Source organism: Macaca fascicularis, chromosome 12, assembly GCF_037993035.2.
Source record: "Macaca fascicularis isolate 582-1 chromosome 12, T2T-MFA8v1.1".
Taxonomy (NCBI): domain Eukaryota; kingdom Metazoa; phylum Chordata; class Mammalia; order Primates; family Cercopithecidae; genus Macaca; species Macaca fascicularis.
Genome location: NC_088386.1, coordinates 36,347,149 through 36,359,493, shown reverse-complemented (window position 1 = coordinate 36,359,493; position 12,345 = coordinate 36,347,149). Strand labels below are relative to the sequence as shown.

At 33.6% G+C, this 12,345-nt stretch overlaps 1 protein-coding gene across 3 annotated transcripts in view; it reads left to right on the top strand.

Annotated features, from left to right (window-relative positions):
- LRP1B (LDL receptor related protein 1B) overlaps positions 1-12,345 on the top strand; it is a 1,954,889-nt gene that overhangs the window by 1,285,366 nt on the left and 657,178 nt on the right. For all 3 annotated transcript variants that reach the window (XR_012421093.1, XM_005573071.4, XM_015433154.3), the window contains exon 26: positions 12,096-12,260. Coding sequence is in view for 2 of the 3 variants with exons in the window: in XM_005573071.4 (XP_005573128.4) it covers positions 12,096-12,260 (165 nt within the window). In the remaining variant the exon portion in view is untranslated. The remainder of the gene's footprint in view (positions 1-12,095; positions 12,261-12,345) is intronic.

The following is a 12,345-nucleotide window of genomic DNA, read 5'->3' as shown; positions in this document are numbered from 1 at the left end:
CTCCCTTAACACAGCTGAGAAAAAAACAGGCCCTAAAAGTAGCCCCACAAAACACATTTACTTCATGTGAGGTTTCCACAGCAATCAAGGTCTTTGTGACCTTTTTTTACAGATGCCAATATGAAGTGTTTTTAATTGACTACTTTGCTTCCCCGGCATAAAATCCACCAACATTCACTTTGAGTTATAAAACATATCTGTCATCATGCCATATTCCTTCAGTATTCTGGATTTTGACCTGATCTCCCAAGTGACAAACTATTCCAAGATGGTAAATTAAGAGTCTTAGGGAGGAGCTATTTTTCTTTCATTCCATTTTAAGGTAATGCACTTATTGGTAAGGTGACCTGAAAGAGACCATGAACCCCGTTTTAAACATTAAGCTTATTATTGGAGAGTAACAAGCGCCAGGGTGCACAGAATCTACAAGGTACTCACTTCAGTTCTTAAACTTTCATTACCTTTGTCTTTACGCCACCGCATGGCATCTTCCTGCTCTATTGCTAAAGCTAGTATTTAGTTTTCCTTTGTCATAATAACTGAACTAAAAATTCAGCTTTGAACTAAAACTGAATTTAGTTAAACTAAGTTTTTAACTGCCATAAAAGTTGCATTGGTGAAAGCAGAAATAGTAATTGTGAAGATTAGTGAGACATCCAAATAATATTTTAATCTTATCTAGGAATATTCTTAAATGGAACTAATAAAGGTTTTGTTGATTTTAAAAGAACTAAATATTATAGATAAGTAACCTATTTTTTTTGTTTATTTGTTTTTTGTTTTTTTTTAACCAGGATCATTTATTTTTACCTTCTGCTGCTTGATCTGATAGATGATAACAGCCTTTTTATGCCTATAATGGTACAAGTTGTTCATGGTCTTTTGAACCAGTTTAATCCAGACACTTACTAATGCATGAATGGAGGAACTGCAGCAACTGTAGACTGCAGTTTCTTTTTTTAAAAGTTATTGTGGCTGAACATTTCCATACATCCTATAAGGAGAGAGATTAAGTCTTCGTATACTTGAGGATATAATGCAATCATTGAAATGCTAATGCATTTTAACCATCCAAAGAGAAAGTAATAGGGAAAAAATGATTCTGTTAAAGTAGCACATTATCAAGTATATGAAAGAGTACCTAGAATTTTATGAAAGGATGATCATTGAAATCAGCTCTTAAGATTGTTGTGAACTGTGTTATGGCAAGGTTAAGAACACTTTTACGGTGACTAATTCTATAACATGTTATTTATAAAAAGTGTTGGAGTTTCTCACTTAAACCGATGAAATTTTAGTCTCACAGTGACCACTATAGAGGAAGTATACTAACACTGCTAGGTTTAGTGAAGAAATGACACAATCACTTATTTTAGTGAATCAAAATGTCCCAAGCCATATTTTTCTCCCACTAGAAAAATGTTTCAGAGTTCACAGTGCCTATTTCTAGTAAATATAACTATAGACAATGCAGAATTGCAGGGTCACTGATAGATAGTTGGACTCACCACAACTATTCAAAGTTTAACTGGATAGAAAGTTACAAGGTAGACACCAATTTCCCAATTGTTATACAGGCAAAAGATGATGCATCAGAAATCTTTGTGTTATCATTGCAGAGTGGGAAGTACAGCTTTATCTACATCTATAGGTGGCTTATCCACAAATACTCAGAGACTGCCTATAACTTCCAAATTCATAGTTTGTTTTCAGAGATTATTTTTTCTTTTCTTTTTTTTTTTTTTCTTGAAACAGAGTTTTGCTCTGTCGCCCAGGCTGCAGTACAGTGGCATGATCTCAACTCACTGCAAACTCTGCCTCCCGGGTTCAAGTGATTGTGTAGTTGGGATTACAAACGTGTAGCACTATGCCCAGCTAACTTTTCTATTTTTAGTATAGACAGGGTTTCACCATGTTGGCCAGGCTAGTCTCCAACTCCTGACCTCACATGATCCATCTGCCTCAGCTTCCCAAAATGCTGGAATTACAAGCATGAGCCACCGTACCCGGCCTCTTATTTTTTTAAGCTTGCAAATCTCTCTTCTGGCCCTTGTTTGTGGAGATAACACTACAGACTAGATTGATGCTGTCTTTGTGCTCTTTCTATTTAAATCTTTTTGTTTTTAATGCTAAGTTTAAAAGCAGCTGGTAAATAACAACCTGTTGTCTATGAAAGATCTGTGGACTCAAAATTAAATTGAAGTGAGATTTATTTCATATCATTATTTTTAAGAAAGACATTTAACTATTTAAATAGCCTATCAGCTTTATATTAACCTTTGTTGCATTTTTCTATTTGATTGGCAACATATTATATTATTTTGTGATTAATTTTGCTTATAAATAATTTCATGCTAATATTTTCAGATAATTAATATTTTTATACAAAACAATCTTATCTTTAAACATACTTTTTTTGGAAAATAGGCCCCAACACTGAAATTTTATAAATGTCCTCTGGTATATTTTTTAAAATTCTTACCTATTTATTTGAGTTATTTACACTTTTAAGCTTTTATTATAGAAATATTAAAGTACACAAACTAGTTGGGATTGTATAATAAACCCTCTTGTACCCATTACCTAGCTTAAACAATTATCAGTACATTGTCCTCTGGCATATGAATGTTCATTTTTATTCTTTCCCAATGGTCTTATTCACATATTTCATTATCAAACAATAAACAATTTGGATATTGTTTTTCCATATATGCTTCTACAGCCATAGCTGTGAAAGAATTGAAACTAAAATTAAAGCCATATACATAGAACTAAAGCTGTCTGTGGACCCCATAGAACTGAGACAGGTCTCAGTTAATCTAGAAAGTTTATTTTGCCAAGGCGCAGGACATGTGCCCATGACACAGCTTTCAGGAGCTCCTGATGACATATGCCAAAGGTGATCGGAGCACAGTTTGATTTTATACATTTTAGGGAGACAAGAGACATCAATCTGCATATGTAAGATGAACATTGGTTCAGTCTGTAAAGGTAGGACAACTCGAAGCAACTGTGGGAAGATTTGAAGCGGGGGCAGGGTGGGGGGAGTTCCAGGTCAAGGTAGATAAGAGACAAATGGTTGCCTGTTTCTACTTTTCTGGTTAGCCTCTGTAAAGAAGGCAAATGCATTTATCCCCATGAACAGAGGAGTGACTTTGAATCGATGGGAGTCAGGTTGTCCCTAAGCAGTTCCCAGTTTAACTTTTCCCTTTAGCTTAGTGATTTAGGGGCCCCAAGATTTATTTTTCTTTCACATTTTCCCCCTTTTCTTTTTAAAATCTTTCAGAGAAAGCATTTTAGAAGAAAATGAGTCTCTTGTTTCAGGTTTCATCTGATCTCTCATGGCTAGGATGGTTTATTCCTAGATGGATAAGTCTTGAGTTATTAGGAAAGCTCCTTTTTAGCTGGTTGTGAAGTCTTATGTCCTGTGACAAGAAAATAGGGGGAAGAAGGGAGAAAACAACAACAAACAAAAGAATAATCCTGGAGAATCAGTACAGGCCACATTACTCTGAAGTCCATGCATCAGTAGGCAGGTATGAAAGTCATTTATGTATGTGGCTTTAAATAGGTTGCTGTTATTTTCTTCTGAAGTTTAAGTTGTCTGCCTTCAGTTTAGAGGGCTTTACAAAAGCACAGCTTAGTTTTTGATGACTCCAAATTAGAAAAAATGGAGAAAAAAGAAGGAAAATGGAAAAAAAATTAAAAACATTATTTTGCAGACTTGTAGCCAAGAAAAAATAGAATTTGGTTCAAACTGTAGAAAATAATAAAAAAAGAAAAACATTAGGCAAGATCAGAATATAACAACAGGTGTACTACAGTTTTTGAAACCTAATTTTTTTCTGTCCAGTTTTCCATTTTCACCAAAGACAAATCTTGGTAGGACTTATTTGCTTTATTATACTCGGCCTGATTATTTGTATACAGTGCAGCAAGAAAAATTATTTTTTTCACATAGGCTTTTAAATTGGCTTTGATGGAATTTTGTTCCATAGAAGGAATCTCAGATAAGACTGTTTTAAAGTTGAGCTCAATCATGGATTTGTACAATCAAATACCTATGAGTTGGGTGAATTCCTCTCCTCTTGAGGTTCCAAGATAAACTTGAAGCTTCTGGGCCTGTCATAAAAATGACATTCTTTACTTACCACAAACCAGGAATCCTGTACAGGGATGATGTAGACAAGGTACAAAGCCAGTTTTTGCAAGAAGCTTTTATTGACTCCATAAGTCAAGTTTGATTCCTTAGAGGAAAGCACACCACCCCAGTCATAGCTTTGGTAAAATAACCAGTTTCTCCAATTGTGTCCTGTTGCAAATGGAAACAAATTTTTATTGCACTTATGCAGATAATTATATTGCCATAAGCTAACATACTCACAAATAGTTTCAAAATTCTGTAGAAATCAGGTAGAGAGAAACAAACATGCTCCAAATTGTGTTCATAGGAGTATATACTAAGTTGTTAAAAGTTGTCAATAGTTCAAAGAAAAGTTTTCCTGACTCTGAAAAGCAAAACAAAGGATCAGCAACATTTCAAGCAAAAAGTCAAAAAGAATACTTCATTCTTCTATTAATTCAGTCCATGCAGTTAATTTCTGTTCTGCTTGATAGTCATAAACATTTCAGCTCTCCATGAGTTCTGAAAATGTTTCCTCTATTCTGATGTCACAACCTCCAAAGTTATCAGAAAACTGGAATCAAGAGCATCTGTTAGAGTTTTATAGTTGATTGTAAAACCACTTTCTAAAGAGAACCCAAACAAGACAACAATTATCTGTGGAAGACAAAAATTTTAGGGCAGTCATAGTCAAAGGTGCCATTGACAAGGAAATTTGTTACCTCTGTGGCACACAATAATTTAATATAACAATTATAATTACTACTGATAGTGTACACAAATTCATATTAGAATTATAAGAGTTTCCCATAATTTTTGAACACATACCAACAGCATACACAAATACAGCCCAAAGAAAACCAAACACCATTTCACATTTGACAATGCTTCCTGTATAATTTTTATACCAAATAAGCTGAATTATGTCACTTTTTGACTTTAGCAAAACTAACACCTTAAATGATTAATTAGGTCAGAAAAGACATAATTTCTAATTTGATTTTTAAAAGTGTCAAATACCAAAGCAAATATTAAAACACTTGATACTGCATGTCTTTGTAAAATAAATCATTCATTTGACCAAACTGATAACTCAAAGATTTCAAAAAAGAGGTGAAAACCTTCATTATTTGAGAGGAGACTTAATTTTAAAAACAATAAGCCCAAATAAAAGCAGGAAGCCAATTAAATTTGTTTTTCAAAATATGATAAGCAATCTATAAAATTTTAATCTTGACCAGAAGATATAACTTCCATAAGCCTTTTATAATCTTTATTAAGTAGTCAGCTAATGCTTCAAGAAAACCCTGTTAATCTGACACAGGGACCCATATACTAGTCTTGTATTAGTATGCCTTTGACTTTAATGATTAATTTATAGAGAAACTGGACTTACTTTCTCTCTCAAAATCTGCCCTTACAATCTCACATGCCCACCTCTTCTGTGATAGTTTCTGGGCTTTGAGGAATTGAATAACTTTAATTTCTGGCCCTGGGTCTCAGGAATGCGATTTATTTTTATTGTCATCTTCTACCAGGACTAAAGATGAGGCTTTAATTCCTGTCAGCATTTAAGATTTAACAGGACTTGGTGTCCTTTTTTTTTTTTTTTTTTTCTATTGAGACAGAGTGTTGCTTTTGTCATGCAGGCTGGAGAGCAATGGCACTATCTCAGCTCACTGCAAACCAAAACTTAATAATAATGACATAGGAGTTATTTTGATAAACCATAAAATCTGTTAGACCAGTTACCAAAAGCAAAAGAAAAGACTTTCTGCACTGCAAAGAATATTATGTTGAAAGAAAACATTTCCTTTAGACCTTTAAGAAAACATTGTTGGCATCAGGTCATGACAAACAAAAGTTGAGGAAAAAAACTTGTATGAGCTGAAAATGAGTTGAAGAGCAACTTTACTATCTTGTTCCCTTTAAAAGGGGAGAGAAAATCAAAAATGGTGAGATGCCATAAATTTGAACTTTATGTTAAAAAAAAAAATCTGTTATAATTTACTAAGAATAAATCAATCTCTTAAGAAAATGTCATTGTTCTAACCATTTATTATGTGTTTTTAATATCAAGCCCCAATCTGTAGAAAGGCCCTTATAATTTCCCTTTAATTATAGACAGCTTGATCATATAAAAGTTGTTTTTTTTGTTTTTTTTTTAATTAATCTTTATTGTGACTTACACAGATCATTCATGTCATGCTGGGACTTTCTGGTTTGTTCTGAACATCTCTGTTTCTTAAACAACCAGTCATTTTGTTCTAGGACTAAATCTACCATATAAGACTCTTTCTCATATAAAAATTATTTCTCTTTAAGCTTTCTTACCAGAAAAAAAGCTCTTTATTTTTATAACTTTCTTTACATTCCTCTTATTTCCCCATTCCTTTTACCTTGTTTTATACATAACCTTTAAATAAGCTTTGAATTACACAAAAATGTTTCACCTTTTTAAAAAGGACATACTTTTTTTTTTTTGAAAGAATGTTTTCCTACAAATATACTTTTATTGAAAAATACCTAAATAATAAAATACATATTATTTAATTTAATATAACTTTAGAATCTAAATTATGAGTTTGTTTACAAGTATTTATCCCATTACATTTACCTAATTATTTTAATCATTTACCTACATTATTTATAAAAACTGTGATAGTCATCATTTAAAATTACGGAACTACCATTGCAAAATTATAACTGAGACAGTGAAAGAGATCTGAACTAACTGACTCCATCTTGCTTCTAACCTTCAAGCCATCCTTGTTCATTTCTGGGTGTAGGCCAAACTAACTTTGTATTTGTATTACTTAGTTTATAGTTTATAGTTTAGCTTTGAAACAAAGATAATTACAGTCCCTTCCCAAAACAAACTTTACTACCTGTGGACTAGACCACCTAAAGCCACAAGATTAGAAGTTGTGGTAATCTTACTAAATTTAAGATGTAGCTGTTTTTATTAAAACAATATCAATGTCTTATTTATTAAAGATCATGCAAGCAAAGATTATTCTGTCTTGTGCTAGGTTTATAGTTTTGTATCCCTTATGCCAAATTTTGACACCTTATAATATTTGGCAAGGATAAGTAAGAAAGTGCTTGATTAATACATGCAAACAAAAATGTATTCTGGCAATTCTTAAGACATTTCTAAAGTCTTAACTACTTTACCAAAAATTTTAAAGCTAGCTTATTTATTAAAGATTTTACTTGTTATGTAAACTTGAAAAAGCATTTGACTAGTATTTTATTCCTGATAAAGTATTTGATTCAAGTACTTTTATTTTCTTAAACCAATTAATTAGAGCTCTTGTATATATTTTTAGTAGTGAAACATTGTGTATATGCACATAAATACATAAACATATTATGCCTGCTGAGAGAAATACATCTTATAGATTCATAAAGACCTTTTTTTTTTTTTTTTTCCTGTCTTGGACTTTCAGATTTCTGATAACTTGTTTCACAACCCTAGGAGGTTGTCAGCTAAATAGCCTTAATTTTTCATATTAAAGGAAACAACTAAGGTGAAAATGAAATAACAAAATTTACATCATAAGGTATAGAGAGAAAAAGTCTGGTGGTGCTAGAGGGAGACTAAAGATGGATACCAAATCAAACATAAAGTTAAGGAAATCTATCATAGGATTGTATAAGGAGACCAATTTTATTTAGATAGAGACTGTGTATCTTTAACTGGATCTCTGAGCTCTGGGTAGAGCCCACACTGAATCCTGGGTCTCCAAAAAGAAAATTATTAAGAGGTTAAACCATGTAATGCACTTACAGTTCATTAATAAATAAATAAATAAATAAATAAAGACATTTCTAAGTGTCTAAACGATACTATTCCTTACAAAACCAAGAGTAGCCTCTGTTGCAATAGCTACTTTAGTAAAAAAAAAAAAAAAAAGAAAAGAAAAGAAAAAAAATCAGATGACACAATACAAAAGGAAGCAGCTTAAGAGCTGAAATGAACTTGTCTGTTCATACTCTTGAGATTCATTAAGGAAAAACAGAGAGTTTTCCCCAAAAGGGAGCCTGGTGCCTTGTCTGTTTTCTTTAAGGAACCCCAGGCTATTATAAACTATTTTAGGTCCCTCATGCAGCAGAGGGTGAAAGAGAAGGGAAACACAGCAGGAGTAAATAAAGAAAATAGAATTCAGTCAACTGAGAAGAAAAAAACTTTTGCTCAAATAAAAAAAAAAAAAAAAAAAAAAAGACAAGGTCCTAAGAGAGAAATACGAACACACACATACAAACATACACAAATCTTGGATGTTAGCTTTTAATTAAGCTGACTTCTAACCATTGACCTCCTTAAAAAAAACATTTAAAATGTCATTACCATATTTCAGCTAGGATAAATTGCTACTATTTCAGAATTACCAAGTATCAAACAAGAAAAGGCTTTATACAGGAACCAAACCCAGGCTATCATGGTGGGGGAAAAAAAAAAAGGAGGCAGGACCTTAGCTATCAAACTGCAGCATGGGGTGACAGCCATTGCTCCTTCAGTTTGGCCTGGCTAGCAAAATGTTGACCTTGTTATGTAAATAAAGCTCTTATAGTAGTCAAAATAAAAAATCTCCAAAATTTATTTTCCTTTCACATCTCCATGAAACTAAAATTCTTTTAAAAGTAACTAATAGAAACCCATTGTTTGAAATAAATTCTATGAGATGAATCAAATCCTATGATCTCTTGCCCTGAATCATATTCTCATGACTTTGATTCACGTTTGCTTCATAAAACTAATCTACTTTCACATAGGCACTGTTGTAGCATTTAAATATAGATATTAGTATTTTCTCTCTCTCCCTCCTTCTCTCCCCTTCTCTGTTTCCTTAACAGTTAGCAAGACTGTGAAAGTTTTCCTTTAAAAAATATTTATTCTCTATCAATATATGTGTGAGCATGCATGTACAAAAATCTTTTCTCTGTGCTAATCATTCTGTGTGCTAAATTGTTTACATCCGTTATCTCACCTAATGTTCCCAACAAATGTATACTATAACAGTTTTGATTTTCAGATGAAAAAATGGGGCTTGAGATTAAGTGTGCAGAAGTAAGTGACACATTCCAACTTTGATCCAAGTTTGTTTTACACAAATGCATATACATTACCACTATTTAATATTGACACAGTTATCTAATAACACTTACCAAATGTCAGTGTTTTAACTTACATAGGAAGTTCCACTCTCATCTTTCTTCCCTTTTTGTCCTACTCTTTTAGCATATGTAATTACTCTGTTTATAAATACAATGTTTTAAACTGTCCTCTAATCATTTCCTGTTTTCTATAACAGACTATATTCTTTTCAAAAATAGAAGTCATGGTGAATACTTAGTTTACATCATTTCACATTTCTTTAAATACACATAAAATTTGTTTAAAAGGAAGATGTGTTCATTGAATTTTAAATTTTGTTTTAAAGGATTGTTTCATTTTACAAGGTAATTTACTAAATTCCTATTTTCAAGGATTATACAGAATAATAGAAGAGTCAAAAATTAACAAAGCTATATATAATTACATGAAGATCGAATTTATTTTTTTACAATTTCACAATTTTACCATTTATCAACAAAATATTGCCAGACCTGATGGAAACATGTACTGCAACATTACTTTCTCTTTTTGATTTTTCAATCAAAAAAGGGAATTTTTCACTCCCTCTCTGGAGGTTCAAGTGTCCTGAAATAAACTGGCAACAAATTACGAGAAGAAAAGGCATACAGGATTATTAATGTGCAAGTGTACATGGGAGCCATACAAAATAAAGAATCAGAAGGCCAGATGGTTGAGGCTTATATGCCCTCTTCATACAGGAGAGGGAAATGGGAAATGTAAGGTATTTTGAGGAGTGCTAAATAATTTTCAGGGGAATTGAATGAGCTCAAATAATAGACAATGTCCTGGGCCAATGTTCCACTGACCTCTGGGGTGAGTGGCTATAATTTCCAGAAAGGTGAAGGACAGAACCTCACAGTGAACAAACATTGTCTTAGCATACAAATAAAGCCTCTCGGAAAATCTCTCAGAGCTTCCTTCAGAATAGATGAAAAATCTGTCTGGGTGTGATGATGAGTCTTTTTTCATCTTTGTTGTTTAATCATTCCTGGTTATTTAATGAGATTCCAAGGGAGTGGTTTTCAGACAATTGCATTTCTTTCGAAAGAAGTTTTCTTCAGTCAAATAAGGGTACTTCCAGAGAGCCCCGCCCTTGTGTCTGGGGCAAGGAAGAGAGCAAGAAGAGAAGGTTAGAACATTCTTGAAAGGCAGCTTCCATGAACCCTAAATTTCCTTTAATTCAAAAAAGTGCTCAGAATGCCAAAGCACCATACTTTGGCATATTATTCTCTGAGCCCCAACACTGTCTACACCCATCAACACTCAATTCTAAGCTCTTGAAATTTGTTCCTCTTCCATTTTTCCCTTTCACTTAATGGAATCCCTATATACCGTATCCTTCCCTCAATCTGAGATTACTGAAACAAGAAACGGACGGTCTCCTGAGATTCTGTTCCTTACCTCATTTCTTACACTCAGTCTATCAGCTAGTCCTGACAATTCTACCTTCAAATTATATCTTGAATCAACTCACTTCTCTCCTTTATTGCCACCACCATATTCTAGACCACTAACATCTTTTCTGGTCTTTTATATAACCACTTAACATGCTCATACTCTTGCCTCACTACTATTCTCTGTATAATAGCCACATTGATTAGACAGTGTATCTGTGTTTGGTACAGTATATCCTGTGTACATACTGATTAGACAGATATACTGTCTCATCACTATCATTGTGGGTTTTTTATTCCCCTAATTCAGCAGGCAGGAGTGTTACAGCTCTTTTCCTCCTGCCACATGTAATTTGGCAAGCAGGAGCATTATAGCTCTTTCACTCCTGCAGTTCAGTGACTCCAGGTTCTTGTCCCATGACCAAAAGGAATAAGGTACATGGATACTGGAGAGGGAGTAAGGCAGAGTAAAATTTATTGAGTGAAAGAAAAGCTCTCAACAGCGAGAGGGGACTTGAAAGTGGGTAGCCTTCTCTGAGACTGAGCTGGGGGTTTTTATGAGCTTCAAATGGGGGAATGCTTGCTAATTGGTTTATAGGTGGGCTTGGAAAAGGAATCATTCAATAGGCTAAAGGCATCATTCAGAAAGAACCAATTAAGAGAGAGTGGATAAGATATGGATGGAAGTTCTCACTCTGGTTCATGGATTCGATCCAGAACTGGTAGCCCAGTTTTCAGGCTTTAGACTGCCCTGGCTTGAAGGTTGAGTTTCACAGGGGACCCATTTGTGGCTGCCTGGGAATTTGTCTGTCTCCTGTCACTGTCACTATGGCTGTATATATTTACTAAATATACAGAATAACATTTCTCCTCTGCTTAAAAGCCACCAAAGGTCCATGCACTTCTTATTCCCTTAATATAAAATCCAAAATAATTATCTTACCCTACAAGACCCATAATATCACCTTTTTGACTTCCTATTCCTCCCCTCTCCTCCTCACTCACTATACTTCCAATGCATTGACCTTATTTCTGTTCCTCAAATAGCCTACATTCTTTTCCCTGTTAAGGCCTTAGCATATGTTGTTTATTCTACTGGCCATGCTTTTTATACTGCCCATCTCGTTCTTCAGTTTTAGTATAAATGTCACTCCTCAAAGTGCTTTTTTTCTGATCACCTTCTCTAAGTAGGTCAGTCACCTGCTATTCTGTCTCATAGTAATTTTTTTTCAAAATATTTCATGAGTCATCATTATATATTTATGCACTTATTTAGTCTGACTCCTCCACTGGACCATAAGCTCCATAAGGATATATAATACATCTGTTTCTGTTGTGACTGAACACCTATGCAGTGCCTAGCACATAGTAGACACTCAATAAATATCTGTGAAACGAATGACTGAAAAAATAGCATTATTTCTTTTTTTTTAAGAATTCTTTTCTGGACAGACTGGGATGCAAATTTTCCTCGCATTGAATCTGCCTCTATGAGTGGTGCTGCAAGAAAAACCATCTACAAAGACATGAAAACTGGGGCTTGGCCTAATGGACTAACTGTGGACCACTTTGAGAAAAGGATAGTGTGGACAGATGCCAGGTTTAAAAAATTATCTCTTTTCTGGATTTTGTTTTTTATTTCCTCAGATAATATTTACAACACTGGAAAATGTCCTAACATGTCA